Source organism: Onychomys torridus, chromosome 2, assembly GCF_903995425.1.
Source record: "Onychomys torridus chromosome 2, mOncTor1.1, whole genome shotgun sequence".
In the NCBI taxonomy this organism is placed as follows: domain Eukaryota; kingdom Metazoa; phylum Chordata; class Mammalia; order Rodentia; family Cricetidae; genus Onychomys; species Onychomys torridus.
The window spans coordinates 111,669,527-111,687,867 of record NC_050444.1 but is presented as its reverse complement, the minus strand read 5'-3'; the positions used below and the strand labels follow the sequence as shown (position 1 = coordinate 111,687,867).

Here is an 18,341-nt window from a genome sequence, read left to right as displayed (position 1 = left end):
CTTCTCTGCATGGTATCTTCCGTCCGCCCCCGTGATCTCAAGTGCTCTTCACGGGGTATTCTGGGCTTTTCTTCATTATGCTGCTGCAAGTTCTTTGACGAGTCCTTGGTTCTTCTCTGGCCTCCTGTTGGTTCCTCAACAGCTGTCCGTGTTTGTGTTTCTGTGGAGGGATGAAGGCTGAACACCCACTTCATCATCCTGGTGTATTCACATTTTTTTAAATTCAAGTTTCCATTTAGTTAAGTAAACAATATGCTGGTGGCAGCCTTGCTCCTGTGCTTTGTATACTCTTGAATATGCTGTTGGAAAACCAACGTATTTGGGGTACATTGAATAGCCTGTTCATTTCTAAGATTAAGAAGGTAGGAAGGCCGGGTGGTGGTGGCATACACCTTTAATCCAGCCTGGTCTACAGAGTGAGTTCCAGGACAGCCAGGGCTACTCAGAGAAACCCTGTCTCAAAAGGGGGTGGGTAGGAAGGTGGAACTATAAATATGTCAGTGTGAAACAATTGGAGATCTACTCCCCTAAGGCAAGGCAATGAACTAAGAGGTAGAGGTGTAGAGCTTACTGGCCTTGTGGGCTTTGCACTCCTGCCCTGGGTCGTACACTCACTAACTCCACTTAAGACATCTTCTTAAAAGCACATTTCCAATTCCTATGGGTACACTCCTGGACAGGATGTGGGTAGATGAGACATTTATTCACCTACAGGAGGAACCGATGCAGTTGGTGTCTACTGCACCAACAGTAGATTCACAAATGGTCAAAACTGCAGACCTTTACAGTGTGCAGTACATGTAGGGATACGACAGTGTGCGATGCACGTGGGACTAGTAACTCCATGTCACAAATGCCACACATCACTCCTGAATTACTAGGTTTACTTCTTGTAATATACAACAGATTACTAAAGAGACTAAAAGTAAGTCCCACCAGTTTGTTTATTGATCTTACTTATATCTCTCTAAAGGTTCTTAGTCTCCTAAGAAAGTTTTTAGATGTTAACATTTTGGAACGATATGTGTACTGTAAAAACACAGGGCAAACTGTCACGTGTCCAAATGAACTGGCTGCTGTAGGTGAGGGTAAAATTGAGAGACCCCCCTTTTCAGCCTCTTGGGTAGTAACCCACATTCTGATATAATTCATAAATTCCTCTCACTTTTCTTCCTGGGCTGTCAAGGGAATTGTTAGACTTACTAACAGTATTTTATGTGTACACAGAAAAACATTTTTATAGTATTCAATTATAAGGGTAAATATCAAAAACACCTAGGACAATAACAAACCCTGTATTACAGTATTTGTACTCATACCTTCTTGTGCAATCCGTGTTTTTAGAAAAATATATTATATGAAAGCACAAACAGGCATTCTGATCTCAGCACATTCTTCCTCCGAGCAGTATATACAGTCATGTTAGAGTCAGAACACACTATAGATCCACACAGGCTTTCCACTGAGGGACCCAAACATGCAGCACGATATGTACACTTCTATATCACATCTCTTGGCAGGGGCGTGATGGCATCAAGGCGCTCTCATGCCAGGGAAGGGCAAACGGCAACTGAAGATGAAGAGTTCTGCTCTAGGCTGCTTCTTCAGCAGAGCAGTCGATTCCTGCATAGGTAAACTTCTCATAAAGTGTGGTGTTCACATACGTCTGAAAGAACAAGAAAGGATCAGACCCACACTGCACCGCTTCTGCCTCCGCTGGGGCAGGTAGACCAGTGCCCCGGCTTTGATTTATCTTTCATAGCTGGGGGGACACCTTCTGTTCTCAATCCCTCTGTGTATTTGATGATTTTTTTTTTCTGAAATGCATCCTGTGGCTTCTAAATAAGATTCCCTGCTCCCTCTTGCCTTAGTTTCTGAGCATCTTTAGTATCTTATCGGCCTCTCCTGGAAAGGTCAGCTGGTGTAGGCGCCTTCCTCTGACTATATTTACTCTTCACCTCTCCTGCTGACTTAGATTTGTCTGTGGACCCCTAAGATGGTACAGGCAATTACCTTTTAAAATGCTTCAATAGACTTTCTTACCCTCCAAACAGTAAACTATAGGCCAGACTTCGTTGTCTTTGTATTCTTGGCCAAATCACTTAACCTCTTGTTTCTGCATTGAAAAAACTAAAGGGCCAGACTACATGAATGAAATTCCTTCCAGCTGCAATAGACTTTTTGCAGGTTGTATTTTAGTGTATGTGTGAGTGACTATATCTTACAGAGAAATCTTATTTCCCCCTAAATTCTATCTCCTCAAAATTAGGGAGCATATCTGCTATGGTGTAATACCTAAGGTTATTCTTAGAGTAGCTTGTCGAATTGTTTCCATGACTTTCTAAGGACCACCTCGGGCATATCACAAATTCCAGGGAGAGAGCAACTGCATCCAATTGTGCTCACCTTTCGTTCTTCTAACATCCTGTTTAAGGACACCAATATCTGGGCAAATGATGGTCTCTCATAAGGCTTCTCCCTCCAGCATTGTCTCATTAGATCATACCTTTGAACATAAAGAGTGAAAAGATAAGATTGATTCTGACTGTGCTTCAGGCCTGACTATGCCTTAGTATGGGACCAGAAAAAAAGAAAATTAGTCACTGGGGGATGCGTGGTCATGACACTGTGTGGCATAAGATATATGTACTCTACCTAGGACATTTCCACGGTATCTTCCTCTCTTCCTCTCTTCCTCCAAACCCACTTCCCCTTTCTTCATCTGTGGATATAGGACAGGCCAGCTGCCAGTCTTTTAGAACCTTGACCTCAGCCATTGTAGCTATGTAGAAGGAACTGAATTACCTGTCTGTAGCAGCATTGCTTTTGGAATACTACCTTTCTATTATTAAATGCCAATATGTACCTCCTGGAGGCAGGACTTTTAGAAGTTCAGCCATTAAAAACAAATGGCATCTTTAACTAGGTGCAATGGACAAATTACTGACAGTTATTCTAGGAACCAGGAAAGAGTTCACAGAAACCAACTCTGCTGGCACTTTGATCTTGAACTTCTCAGCCTTCAGAACAATGAGAAATAATACATAAATGTATAATTAAATATGAATATATAATACAATTGTATGATTATACAATAAATATATTATAGTTATATGTAATGTAGTTGAATATAATTACATATGCATGTTTAAATATGTATACTTGAATTAATTCTTTTCAGAATTTTATACACTGTATTTTTATCATACTCACCCCTTCTAGTCCTCCAAGATCTATTTCCCCAACCCAACTTAGTGTCCTCATTTTCTTTTAAATCCACCAAGGCAATGATTGCTGCCTATTTATTCTTGGGTGTATGGCCATTCACTGGAGTGTGTTCAACTTACCAGGAGTCATACCCAGAAAGAAAACTCTACCTCTCCTGGAAGCTATCTATTGTCAACAGCTCTTCAGCTCAAAGAAAACTCTACCTCTCCTGGAAGCTATCTATTGTCAACAGCTCTTCAGCTCGACACGGACCTTCATGTCCACCTCTGCCCTCAGTGCTGGCATTTTGTCAAGCTTGAGCCTTTACTAGTCATATACATGCTCACACCTCCTGTGAGTTCATATGCAATTGCCCTGTTGTGTCTAAAATACTGCTTTTTTTTTTTTTTTTGTAGTCATCCACTACCTCTGGTTCTTAGAATCTTTTGCCCATTTTTCCATATAGTGGTCCCCAAGACTTAGGAGGATAGGGCATGATATAGATATCTCATTTCAGACTGAGCACTCCATAGTCTTATTCTTTGAACCTTGACCAGTTGTGGTTGTCCGTGTTAATCACCACCTACTGGGGGAAAAAAAGAAACTTCTCTAAAGGATGTTTGAGTGACGCACTTATGAATGGGTTTAACAACAAGTCAATAGGAGTTGGTTTAATACCATGTCCCTTTAGCAGAGTAATAGTAAGTTCTCTCCTAGGGCCTATGAGCTGTCTAGCCACAAGTCTTTCCCCCAGTAATGGTTTTACATACGGGTTCCGTCTTATGGAGTGGGCCTTAAATCTAAGCATACAGTGGTTGGTTGCTACTATGACATTCATGCCACTCTTGCCCCAGTGGGCATGTCTTGCCCCAGTGGGCATGTCTTGCCCCAGTGGGCATGTCTTGCAGACTAGTTGTTGTTATAGCTTGCAGGGCCCACAGTTGGATAAGACTGGTGACTGCTTTTCTTCTCTGGCAGTGCACATAGCATATTTCATCACTATGAAAGCTAGCTAGTAGGGATAAAGCTTGCAGGTCAATACCAGCTTGATTTCTCTGTGTTCTATGACTAAGATCTGGATCTTATATCTTCAGCAATATGGTATTCATTAAGTCCTGAAGGGTAACCAAATACAATGGCCATAGCCTGTATTGTTTGGGGTGTTTATGGGACTTCACTGGCCAACAACTCCAAAATAGATAAAAAGCCCAGTGCTAGGAATGGGTTATTTGTTAGCCTGTGGTGTCTAATAAGGGAACCATCGTACCATTTTAGGGTAACTCCATTTAAACTCTTTGTATATATGTCTATGTTTACATTTTAGGAAGCTTCTATGCTAGTAGTTTTCATGTGACTTTTTAGAGGGTCTTTAGTATTAGTTTTCCTGCCTGTATTCCTGCCCTCCTACCCTCCACCCCATTTAACTTTTCCAGTTCCATTATTCCTATTCCTCCTTTACATCTGTGTCCTGTCTTCTTTCTCTTGAAGCCTCCATCCCCCACACCTCCTAGCTAATTTTCTGACCTCTGTGGGTACTCCAAATGAAAAACACGTATCTAAATATTCAAAGCTAACATCCACAAATGAGAGAAAACCTGGGACATTTGTCTTTCTGGGTTTGGGTTACCTCACTCAGAATGATTGTTTTCAGTTATATCCATTTAATGGGGATTTTCATGATTTCATTTTTCTTAATAGCTGGTTAATATTCCATTGTGTAAATGTACATTTTTATTATGGATTCATCAGTTTATGGAAATCTATATGCTGTTTCCAATGTATGCCTGCTGTGAATAGAGCAGCAATGAACATGGATGAGCAAGTATCTTTATAGCAGGATATTCAGGCTTTAGATTATATATCAAATGTGGTATAGCTGGATCATGAGGTATATCAATGTTTAGCTGTCTTAGTAACCTTCAAACTGATTTCTGTAGTGGCTGTCCCAGTTTGCACTCCTATGAGCAGCAGTGAATAAGTGCCCTGCTTTGTCCATATGCATACCAGCATTTGTCATCCTTTGGCTAAGATAAAAAACACTATGACTATAATAAGATGAAATCTCATAGTAACTTTTATTTTCATTTTCCTGATGTCCAATGATAATGATAAAAAATGTTGATGTCCAATGATGTTGTTAAAAAAATATTTCTCAGCCATTTGTATTTCATCTTTTTGAGAACGTTCTGTTTGGATCCATGCTCCAGTTTTTAATTGAGTTGTTTGTATTCTTGGTGCTTATTTCTTTAGATCTTCTAGATGCTCCTCTGTCAGATGTGTAGCTGGTAAAGATTTTTTTTCCCCATTCTTTAGGCTGGCTCTTCACTCAAATGATAGTGTCCTTTTCTGTACAGAAGTTTTTAGCTCTATGACATTTCAATTATCTGTTGTTAATCTTAATGCCTGCATTACTGGGGTCTTGCTTAGAAAGTCCTTTCCTGTGCCTATAAATTCAAATGTATTTTCCACGGTAGGAGTTTTTTGGTGTATTCTTTAGGGTCTTTTATGTATTGTCTTACAGTTTCTATTGCTACACTGAATCAGTATGGCCAAAAGCAACTTGAGGAAGAAAGGGTTTATTCCTTTCACAGTTCATCATTAAAAGTAGCAAGGACAGAATCCTGCAGGCAGGAGCTCATACAGAGGCCATGAAGGGGTGCTGCTTACTGGATTGTTCCTCATGGCTTGCTCAGCCTATTTTCTTATAGAACCTAGGACTAACAATCTAGGGATGGGACCACTCACAATGGGCTGGGGCCTCCCTATCAATAATTAAGAAAATGCCCTACAGGATTGCCTACAGCCTGATCTTATAGAAGCATTTTTAAAATTTAGTTTCCCTCCACTCAGTGACTTGTGTCAACTCAACACAAGCTAAACTATCCAGCACATGTATAAAGCCACATCATCTGAACTAAGGATACTTTGGTTTCCTCCTTTCCTATTTATACTTCCCTTATCTTCCCCAATTGTCTAATTGCTCTTGCTAAGACTTGAACCACTTAAGAGGAATGCACATCATTTTCTCGTTCTATCATCTATCTTGTTCTACATTCTATCTCATTGGATGTTATAGGTTCATCTAAGTTATTGACTTCATCTTGTTTTAACTTCGATAGGTCTGTGTATGACTAGAAATTCACTCATTTCTTTTCAATTTTATGGTTTGGTGGAAAGTTGTAAACTTTAAATATGTATGTGTAAACTTTATAAACTATGTCCTTATGGCTCTCAGTGTCTGTTGTAATGTTTCCCTTTCCATCTCTAAATTTTATTAATTTGGAACCTCTCTCTCTCCCTCTCTCCCATCTCTCAGTTTGGCTAAAAAGTTTGTGAAACTTAATTGCTGTGGATATTGCTCTGTATAAATAAAACACTGATTGGTCAGTAGCCAGGCAGGAAGAATAGGTGGGACTAAGAGAGAGGAGAATTGGGAGAAGAGAAAGGCAGGAGAGAGACTCTGCCAGCCGCCGCTATGACAAGTGAGATGTAAGGTACAGGTAAGCCACAAGCCATGTGGCAAAGTATAGATTAATAGAAATGGGCTAATTATAAGAGTAAGAGCTAGACAATGGTAGGCCTGAGCTAATGGCCAAGCAGTTTAAATAATATAAGTGTCTGTGTGTTTATTTTATAAGTGGGCTGTCAGGCTAACAGGGGTTGGCAGGGGCTGGAGAGAAGGACTCCAGCTACACTTAATAATCTTTACAAAGAACCAACTCTTTATTACATTGCTTCTTTGTGTTTTTTCATTTGCATTGATTCTTGGTGCATCTTTCTTTTATATTTTATTGATTTCAGCTCTGACTAATTTTAACTTTCTAGATGTTGTTTGTTCTTAGTTTTACAAGGCCTTCAGGTACATTGTTAAGTTATTAATTTGACATCTCTAAAACTTTTTTGATGTTGGCAAACATCTTTACTGCTATAAAGCTTCCTCTTTTGACCACCTTCATTGTATCCCATAGATTTTTGGTATGTTATGTTTTCATTCAATTACAAAATTTAAAATTTCATTTTTTATTTTTTCCTTGACAGAATTACCATTCAGAATTGTGTTATTTAATTTGTGTATTCTCTGTTTCTATTGCTGTTAATATCCAGCTTCATTCCATTGTGATCAGATAGAATGCAGGATGTTATTTCAATGTTCCTATATTTGGTGAAACTTGCTTTATGTCCTAATATGGGGTAGGATTTCCAGAAAGTTCTATTGGCTGTTGAGAAGAATGTGTACTCTTTGAGTGGAATGTTCCGTAGATATCGTAAGTCCAATAGACTCAACAGATGTCTTTTGTCTTCAGAATTTCTGAATGACCTGTCTATCAATGACAGGTATTGAAATCCCCCACTGTCACTGTGTTGTGGCCCATCAGTGGTCTTAAGATCTAATCTTTTATGAGTTCAGGTGCTCTTCTTATGCTTGTTGTATATCTGTTTAGGACTGTAACATTCCTTTGTAGGTTGTTTTAATGTGTCAGTTCTCAACCTGCAGGTTGTAACCCCTTTGGGGGTCAAACAACCCTTTCACAGGGCTTGCCTAAGACCATCAGAAAAGACAGATATTTACATTAAGATTTATAACAGTAGCAAAATTACACTTATGAAGTTGCAACAAAATAACTTTATGGTTGGGGTCACCACAACATGAGGAACTGTACTAGAGAGTCACAGCATTAGGAAGGTTTAGAACCACTACTTTAATGGGTATGAAGTGTCCTTCTCTTAGAACTGTTTTGGCTTTAAGAATAGTTTGTTGAATATTAGAATAGCTATGCCTTCCTGGTTCTTAGTTACATTTTCTTGAAATGCTTTTTTCATCCTTTTACCCTAAGGTGGTATTGATTGTTGATGATAGTGAGGGATGTTTTTTGAATGCAGCAAAATGATGGATTCTGTTTTCTTGTCCTTTGGGTTTGAGCCTTTTTCTTTAATATCTGAGCCATCACTTGAGTATTAGATCCTGTTTTTAAATATAATCTGGTGGTCTGTGTCTTTTTTATTAGGGGAATTGATAATGGAAATATTAATCATTATTATTAAACACTAATTATTACTGTTATTTTGTTGCTTTTGTGGGTGTTTTGTTTTATTATACCTCTTTTGATTTAACATTCTGGATTTTTTTTTAAAGATTTATTTACTTATTTATTTTGTATACTGCATGTATGACCAGAAGAGGGCACCAGATCTCATTACAGATGGTTGTGAACCACCATGTGGTTGCTGGGAATTGAACTCAGGACCTCTGGAAGAGCAGTCAGTGCTCTTAACCTCTGAGCCATCTCTCCAACCCTTTGGATATTTTTTTAATTCTCTGTGCCTTCTTGGATGTGTTTGATCTTCCCTGCTAGTATCCTCTGTAAAGATAGCTTAGTCAAAAAATTTTAAAACATTTTTATCATGGAAAGTTTTCCTTTATCCTTCAATTTTCACTGACAGTTTTGCTTGGATATAGTCTCTGCTGGTAACTGTGCTGTTTTATAACTTGTAGAAAATCCATCCAAGCCTTCTGGCTTTCATAGTCTCCATGGAAACATCAGATGTTATTCTGATGGACCTTTCTGTATGCGTGGATAGATCTTTCTCCTTTGCAGCTTTCAATATCCTTTTCTTTCTGTGCACTTAGTGTTTTGACTATTATTTTTAGTTCTGCCTGTTTGATGTCCTCTATGCCTTTTGCACCTGGATAGGCATCTCTTTGTTAGATTTGGGGGCTTCTCTTTTTTGATTTTGTTGAAAATATTTTCTGTGCCTTTGACTTGGGTCTCTTCTTCCAATGATTTAGTTTGGTTTGGTCTTTTTACAGTGTCCTATGTGAGTTCTATTCCTCAGGAGTTGTTTTTGTTTGTTTAAGGTTTAACATGTTTTTTGATTAAGTGATTCAATTCTCTATCCTGTCTTCAAGACCTGCTATTCTGTTTTCTACTTGATCCAATCTATTGACAAGGCTTTCTTCTGAGCTTTTATTTGAACTCCTGTGATTTTCATTTCAGGATTTATTTCATTTTGGCTTTTCTTCAAAGATTCTCTTTTTATAAAATTACATTTTCATAGCCTGGATTTTCATTTTTTCATTCAACTGTGTTTTTACAGCCTTTATTTCAGAATCTACTCACATCTTCTTGGAGTCCCTTGATTATCCATGTCTGCCCAGGGTGACCTACATTTATGTCCCTTGACTATCCATGTCTGCCCAGGGTGACCTACATTTATGCCTCTTGCACCAGGGGAAGTGTTAGCATCTCCTTCTCTCTTAGAAGTCTGAACAATGACCTGTTTGTTCAACCTATGACCTAGCACTCTTGAGATCATGTCGCTCAGGGGCTTCTGCTGGCTAGTTCTGGAATGGAAGCATCACTAATGTTAATTGTTCTTCTTTGTGAAAAATAATCTCAAGAGAAGCAAGAGTGTGAACAAGTTGTTGCTCAGTGGAGTGACTCTGAAGTCTCTCCTCCAACCTGAATACAAAGTCTACATGCCTTTGTTCTCGAACAACTTGGTGTATTTCATACTCTTCTGTCCTTGCCCTTCCTTATTTCAACCTTGTCGAGACCTGTACCTTAACAACTCTCCCACATGTAAGTAGCAGGGAAAACTGTTACTTATTGCCCATCACATAGTGGTCTTACTACCAGAAATCTTTCTTTTCACCTGAGATCTCAAAGTGGGTGTGTTAACGTACCTAATGACTTCCCCATTAGAGTCACTTGGAGAAAGGGAAAGATAAAATAACCTCAGTGAGGCCTGACTTACACTTCATCATCACAGTTCAGGGGCTTCTCCAGCCTGTAGCCCTGGGGCAGCTTCTCATATAGTTCTGCACACGTCATGCCACAGTAGGGGGTGCCTCCTGGAACACAGGAAGGAGGAGGGCAGGTGAGTCCCACTGGCACAGAAAGTTGTGCTTCCTGCCCAATGCTAAGTAAGCAGTGAGGAGGAAGAAGAGATAGACAGGGTGATCCCTCCATGTGCCTCCCTCTATAACCCCACTGAGAACCAGGCTTGGACGTACATCAGCAAACATACCGCAACTCTACTACTTCTTCAGTGGAGGGGCCCATCAAGGCTTCATTCCTGACAGGCCCCTTCTCTTCCCTGAGTCTGCTATGCAGAGCACATCTCAGGTACCAGTGACATTTACTTTTTCATATTGAAATTTCGTATTTATGCAATTCCTAGTTTATCAGCAACAGTTACTGTACAGCTTAAATTAGAAAAGCTAGACACTTGTTGTAGAAAAACTTGGTTTTATATTCCAAGTGAAGGGAAATCCTACAATGCCTCTCATTACTTTTCAATATAGCACCTTGTAGTTTAAAAAATATTAATTTCTAAAACCAATGGCATGATGTATTTGGTTTGGGCATGGGCTTTTTCCCAGGCTGTTAAATAATAGCCCTTTAGGTGGCTGCATAACAACCCAGCTAGAGTTATAAGAGTCACTTGTTACAGCTCTTTGACATCTGCCCAGACAGAAACAGTTTATAGTGAAGCTCACAGCCATGGGACCCTTAGTATTAAGTATGATGTTAACATACAGCTTTTGGAAAGAGAAGTGTGGACAATTGTACTCATCTTCAGAAACACTTCTTTTTGTAGGTTCCACCTGGTGGCGTTAGAGAAATTAAGTGGTGCCCTGTGGAATTAGGCTAGGAGGAAGTTCTGGAGGGGCCATGCCCTTTGTACAGTGTTTTGCCTAATGGGTAAATTAAATACTCACCTAAGCTAACAATCTCCCAGAGCAATACACCATAGGACCATCTGCAGGAAGAACAACATAAAACAAATGATCAGCTACTAGGGTGACCACTCAGGTTTCTGCCCCATAAACCCTGTCAAGAAACCTTTTTATCAAAAGAGGAAATGCTAATAGCATGCCTTCTAGGGTGAGTGAGGCCTGACACACAGCATTTGTTCCCCTTAGGTCAATAGAGGGCTACAGTGGGAAAGTGACTCACTTCTCCAAATCCCTAAACCCAGTAGAGAACGCAAGATGCTGCTGTGGAAGGCAGTGAAATCCACGCCAGACAGATGGGAGTTGAGTCCTCTCTCTGCTGTCCAATACTTGAATGGTCAGTTTCAGAATGGTCAGTATAAACTCCTGAACATATGGAACCCCTGAGAATATTCTCCCAAAAGTGGGGAGACCCTGGTGAAGGGCTTGGCTGCAGTGAGAACACAGTGAATACCAGTCTTCTCCTCCTCCCTCAGACCTCAGTAAGGCCTCTGGGACAAGCATCCCCACCTGCTGGCCTCACTTTTTCCTCCTGCAAAGAGTGTTCAAGGCAAGATGACTTCTCATGCAGGCTGCAGGAAGACATGGCCCTACTACTATGGAGCTATAGGTCCAGGAAGTGGAATCATGGGGAGGCCCCTCTGCCCTTTCTCTCTTTAGAGGTCATGGATTCATCACCTGAAGTAGGTATGTGATGGACAAAGATACCCTCAAACCCGACACCTGTGACTTTACACTAGAAACTTCCACTCTATGGCTTCAGTTCTTTTGAGTTTATTTCCTCCTCAGGGGTACAGGGTGTCCCATTTCTCTTTATAATTTCTCCCAAATATATACTTTCTAGGAAAAACTCCTTAGTGGTAAGGCACATACTTACACATCACTGTTGGTTGTATAGACACTATAGTTCAGCGACTCAATTGCCATCCAGCGCACTGGGAGCCTTCCCTAGAGAGAACCAAGTGAGATATCACTTAGGCAGGAAGGGCTTTGTGTTTAGAATTCCAGACATAAGGCACAACAGACCTATGAAACCTTGGTGTATGAATTTCTACCCACAGACAAGTTTTCAGATTTAAAGACATGCAAATAGTGTAAGCCTTTCCCCAGGGAGTCTGGTGTGAGTCAGTCTATGTGAATGTGCACGTTTGGTAGTCATTCAGCTATTCACCTGTCACCTTGTGTCTTTTAGGGGCACCCACAGGTGTTTAAACAGGGGACAGGCGCAGAAATTGAGACTATGTAACTATAATGTGAAAGGGGGAAATGGGGACAAGGGACAAGGGCTGAGTTGGAGAAACCACCTTAGGAGAGGCAATGGCTAGTTTCCAGGGGAGGAATGTCTGGGCTCCCTTAAGCATATGCTGGATGGTAAAGGGAGTATCTTAGGCTACAAGTAATAGAAATAGATCATTTGGTGTCTTACTGTGTCCGGGCTGGGTAAAACAAGATGTAGCCTAGATATTGGGACCCTTTGCTTTGTTCCGACTTCCCTCAAATTCTCTCTGATTTGGGGGCTTCCTAGGCAACCCAGTAATTGTATGGTTCACTGTTAAGAGACCTTACTTCTTCTCCCCTCCCAGAGATATGCCCAAACTTTCAATAGTGCCCCATCAGCCTATCAAGTCAGAAGGTTGGGGGATTTTCCTCAACCTGCCACTGCAGGCATTCTCCCAGGCTGCCCTTCCAGAGACCACCTCCTCCTATCCCAGAGTGATTCTAACTGCAGCCCTCTCCCAGTCCTTTGTGGTATGGCTACAAGTCCCAAGTGAGGGTTCTGTATTTAAGGCTCAGGTTCCAAAATGTCTGCCATCTTCCCACACACCCCACATTCTCCCTCACACTCACACTTCCCTTGTTTCTGTGCCAACCTGGGGTCCATCTCCCATCGGCTCCTCTAGCTCACTCTTGCATCACAGCCAGGAATGGAAAGCACAGTCACATCAAGTGCGCTCTTGCCTCTCAATCCCATAGGCTTTGGCATGCTACCAAGGTTCCGTACATGCTTTCAGGTTTTCTGTATTTGGTTTCTTTGGGCTCTGTCCACTTTCGCTGTCTCTGTCATCTTGACTCAGCCCCTGCCTGGCAATAGCATCCTCTTCAGTGAGCTCTCTACCTACCAGACCTTGCCCTTTATCGGCCTGTTCTCTACACAGAATGATTGTTCTAAATGGCTACTTTAAGTATGTGGATATTTATCTTAAAATGAATTCTTTAGCATCTATGTCCAAAGATCACAAGTTCTTACCTGACTTTTAAAACCCTTGACTGGAGTTCAAGGAGCCTCAAGACATTACCCTGCTACCGCCTCCAGCCTTGAACTTGAACCCCCTTCCTCACTGTATTATTGAATCCCCAAAGTCTTATTGCTCTCCTTTGACTCTAGACTTCTGTATCAGCCCTGTCTGTACTCCAGCTCATGACGCTCATCTTCATATCCAATATCTGCTCAACATTCTCTATGACACTCAGGAGCTTGCCTCCTCCAGGAAGCCTTCCATGACAGCCCTCAGCATTGGTTCAGCCTTCTCTGTGCTTCCACACACATGAGTTCCTGTACCTTGTGCAATTGAACTGTTGTAATTGCTAATTCCATGTTTATCTGAGGACTTTATCCTGAAAGTACCGGCTAGGTCTTACTGTTATCCCTGAACCAACTATTATTATAAATGGCCTCATAATAAGTCAGTGAGATGATGGCTGTTGTCTATTAATGATAGTGCAACATCAAATTGCTTAGTGTGGCTCATAGTAATGCTTTCAACAGTATAATTACTATGAGGGCTGAAAAAAAAATAGACCCAGAAAGATAAACACCTGGATCCTAGCTTTGAATTTTAGATTTGTGTGTTTAATTTGGAGTGTCTGTGCAGGACAGGAAGCTAAAACTGGCACATGCAAGTGGGGACAGGAAAAGGCCTTCAAATGGGGAGGGGAGAGTAGAACCCGTGAGACTATGAAAATGAAGGGAGGAAAACCGAGTGTGTAAGGTGTAAGAGGAAGGATGGGGGATGGGATCAGATTGATCAAAATAAAAATCATTGTGAGCATACACTGTCTTGTAACACTAATTAAAAAACACAATTCAAAAGGAGTTTGAAACAGAGCAGCCCTGTGTGGGTGGACAATGCTCCCCCACCCCAAGACTTGGATGATTCAGTGAGAATCTTAGTATCAAGCATGGGTTGCCTCTTTATGAGTTATTGGTCAGGGAAGTCCCAGCCACTCCAAAAACAACACTGGCTACTACCATTGTTCTTGGTTGTCCCCATAGCTGCACTACAAGACCCTACTGCTGTAGGACTCAGAGAAATAAAGCTAGAACTTCCCTGACTGGTTTCCATAGTGCTAAAAGGTAATTCAAAGGCTGCTAGGGGAGAAAAGGCATCAGTGGACTTACCCAGGTCTGGAACCTGCATGTGCTATAATACTGACTGTCCAATTGATGCGACAGTGACAGGACTCTGGGGTTAATAACTACCTTTTAATTGGACTTGAGACTTACGACAAAGGAGGGAATTCACGCCTGATACTGTAATGCTGCCGATGTCTAGAAGGTAAGATTCTGCACTTATTTTTTTAAAGTTTCACTGATGAGTGTAAGGTACAAACCACCGATTTAGACTGGACCTGAGCAAGCAGCCACTCTGCCGATTGGTGGCATCTTTCTGCCCAGCACCTGGTTTTCTCCTCTCCAACCCTCCCTTCCCCTTACCTTTTGTTCCCAGTCTGTGTGACTGCTACAAACTTTACTCCACTTTTGAGAGACAGAATCTAGTCCTGACTGCTCACCCCCAGCAGCAATCCCCCCCTCCTGAGCTCTGAGAGAAATCTTTGCCCTCTTTGAGATGTCAAGCCAAGAAGTACCATCGCTGAGGATCTGAGAAAGGCATCCACATGGAATTTCAGGCCATGAAGCTAAACATCACCCAACACATACCCTCTCAAGCCCTCACCTGAGACTGCAAACTACCAAATGCCAGCCTGAGGCAAGGAAGAAGATTCTGGAAACTAGTGTGAGGAACTGGGGAGCGCGACAATGTGGGCAAGTGTCAGCTCTCCCCTACTGCTGTGGGATGTCTTGGATGCTGTAAATATACGTTGCTATGATTGATTGATAAATAAAACGCTGATTGATCAGTAGCCAGGCAGGAAGTATAGGCAGGACTAGCAGAGAGGAGAATTGGGGCAACAGGAAGGTGGAGTCAGAGACACCGCAAGCCGCCATGAGAAGCAAGATGTAAGGTACTGGTAAGCCATGATCCACATGGCAACTTATAGACTAATGGACATGAGTTAATTTGAGATATAGGAACTAGATAGCAAGAAGCCTGAGCCATTAGGCCAAACAGTTTAAATAATATAAGCGTCTGTGTGTTTATTTTATAAGTGGCCTGCAGGACTGCTGGGGCTTGGCGGGAGCTGGAGAGAAATTCTCCAGCTATACCTGTCTTTAAGGAGAAACACTGCACTAGATGGGGCAACCTCTGATGGGACCAGGAAAGTGCTAGTCCAGAAGCCTGTCCTCAGGGAGCTGAAGCAAGACAAAAGGGCCATGTAGAGACAAGAAAGGCTCTACTTTACACGCTCCTCAAAAAGAGGAGAGGAAGATTTAAGATGACACCTGGACTTGTAACTATGTAAATGCAGGAATAACGAGCAATGGAGTCACTGATAAGAAAATGTATCGAAGTAACTGTATGGGGCCACTTTCCTTTGTAGAAAGGATTGAGTATTTTCTCCTCTGTCAGTAACTGAGACAAGTATTTTGAAGAGGAAGGGAGCATGTTTGATGCTAATGCAGAGCCCTGAGCCTTGTTAAGAGGCCAGGGGCACAAATTCTAAAAGACCCTCTCAGGACAAGTGGAGACACCTCAGGAAAGCGAGTCCTAGAGATGGTCAGCAGAGCTGGGAGAGGCAGAGCCAAGCCACCAGAGAAGACTGGCAGATATGGTGGCCACGGCAGGGCTTGCCCCTGCCCTACCTATGCGTGTTCTGCCCACATAGGGAATGTGTCATCTGTGTGATGGGTGTTCAAGGACATGGCATTCAGGGCCTTTCTATTCCTGAACGGACAACAAAGGTGAATCGATCTGATTTCTCTCTGCGTCGAATACTATGTGGTTCCATTCTACTCTGACCTTGTAGGTGAATGTAAAATCTTATTTGGTAGAGTGAGCATCACTAGCAAAGAGTCGTTTCACTAGATTTGATTTAGGCTGAGTGGATGTATCTTTTACTGAGAGGGCAAGCATAGGCAGGCCTTTGTAAGTTACACACTTCTCCAGGGGGCCTTCTCATGACAGCAACCTTCCCTTGTGGATTCCTAGGTTTTTTATTTCCCTGCCCTGTTTGCTGTTCAGACTTGGGGACTGGAAGCTCATCAGGCCTAGACCTGATACAGACAGAACATCCTGACCACTAGGCTTGAACGTTCAGTTGCATAGCTACACATGATGAAGCCTCTTTATTTGCGAAGAGACCGTGATGGGGGGATGGACAGGAAGGAGGGGGGTAAAGGCTTCTTCAGTCACTTACTTCAAAGTACCCTGGAGATATATGAGTAGCCTCTATCAGCTTCCTTTGAGATACATGACATGGCTGATGATTAATAAATTATCATGACGGATAAGAGATTTTTTTAAAAATTGAAAGGCAGATATCAAGCACTGTAGTAGGAAATCTCTAGGCTCCTTGTAATTTATTTCCCCACAGAGGCCTTTCAGTGAGTAATAAACATCCAGCCACTGCTTGCAACAAATTGCCAGATAAAGACTAACCAATGCCAAAACTTTGCACAGGCCACAAAGCTTCATGTAACGTGACGACAGTGAATACAGCCAGTTGTTAACCCCCAGTTTAGCTGTAACCTCAGGTCTAGGCCACTCAGAGCCACTCTGAGCTGACTACAAGGCTCAGCCAAATAAACAGTAGGGGTCACCCCCAAGGAGGGCAATTTTCTGCCCTGTCCAATAAAAATTACAAGAAACAAAGCCCGAGGCACCTGACTCTCACGGAGTGCCCACACTGTCCTCCAGGGTGTATCTTTTACTTGTACACAATTGAAGATGTAACCTTTTCTCTCCTTCTCTTCCATTTCTTTTCTCCAACACCTTCACCCTAACACTCCAGACATCACCCATCTTTTAATGAGCTGTCCTTGAGTTCCCTTCTGGGTCCACTTTAAAGTTATTTTATCAACAAGACCAAGAAACTCCTAAGGGGACTGACTGTGTATGTCCTCAGTGACAACACTCTCATGTTAGGAACCCAAGTCTGAAAGAATGCTGACTGGGCCACACAGTATCCAGGAGGACACTGGCAGATGCAGCCGGCACCCTGAGCAATGGCATTCTAGGGGCCAGGGAGACCCTCTGTGTTCGGAACTTACCATCGTCTTTTTCACGTACACTTCTTGACCTCGTGACAATCCAAAGTCTGCTATTTTGGCTATATAATTCTCACCAACTAAAATGTTTCTGGCAGCCAGGTCCCTGTGGATAAACTAAAATTTCGAAGAGTCATATCTTCAGTATAATACTTGGTCTTGTCATCATTTTGTTAGCAGAAAGTTCTGGGGCAAGAACTTAGAGAAATACAGAAGAAATGGCACCACAAAAAAAGGCTTTGTCAGGCGGCGGTGGCGCACACCTGTAATCCCAGCACTCGGGAGGCAGAGGCAGGTGGATCTCTGTGAGTTCGAGGCCAGCCTGGTCCACAGAGCGAGATCCAGGACAGCCTCCCAACTACAGAGAAACCCTGTCTCGAAAAACAAAAAAGGCCTTTAAAAGATCTTCAGATTCAGATTCCAGGTCCCTTTAAGCACCTTTCCACAGCTTGCGGACAGCAGATTTGCCAAGTGACTCGTCACATCTTGTGAGAATCATTTCGCGGTGAGAGAAAGTACAGCGACTTTCCACGGCAATGTAGAGCCTCTGCTTTTGGGCATAATTAAGAGGCAAGCCTCAGTATGACAGATAGCGTCAGGACACCTCACTAAATACATGGTTTTAAACTCCCTAGGAAATATCCTGTCAGTATTGGGAATTGAATTCTTTCTATACAGATGGAAAGTATCAGTTTCTTAACTCAGACCGAGAAGGAACCTGAGGAGAAAGAACAATGGAAAACTATCTAAAAGCATGAGAACCCTCCAGAGAGAACCCCACAGAAAGGGGTCCAAAGCAAGGTTCGCAGAACAAACCTGTTTTTGGCTCAAATAGTCCATCCCTCGGGCCACATCGGCCGCGAAGTGAAGGAGCTGCTGGGAGGAGAGCGTGGAAGCCGTGCTGTTGGCAATGGCAAAAGCAGGGTCTGTCTCTAGCACTCGGCTCTTCCGCAGGAAGTCCAGCAGGTTTCCGTGAGGGGCGTACTCAATAGCAAGGTACAGGTAGCC

General features: G+C 42.2%; 1 protein-coding gene across 2 annotated transcripts in view; it reads right to left on the bottom strand.

Moving 5' to 3' along the window:
• Positions 1-460: 460 nt before the first annotated feature.
• Positions 461-18,341, bottom strand: part of Tek (TEK receptor tyrosine kinase) — a 119,843-nt gene continuing 101,962 nt past the window's right edge. For both annotated transcript variants that reach the window (XM_036179734.1, XM_036179735.1), the window contains exons 17-23: positions 18,150-18,340; positions 17,337-17,450; positions 11,823-11,893; positions 10,931-10,971; positions 9,964-10,060; positions 2,407-2,506; positions 461-1,666 (exon numbers count right to left, since the gene is read on the bottom strand). In XM_036179734.1, the coding sequence (XP_036035627.1) occupies positions 1,592-1,666; positions 2,407-2,506; positions 9,964-10,060; positions 10,931-10,971; positions 11,823-11,893; positions 17,337-17,450; positions 18,150-18,340 (689 nt within the window). In that variant the 3' untranslated portion in view covers positions 461-1,591. The remainder of the gene's footprint in view (positions 1,667-2,406; positions 2,507-9,963; positions 10,061-10,930; positions 10,972-11,822; positions 11,894-17,336; positions 17,451-18,149; position 18,341) is intronic.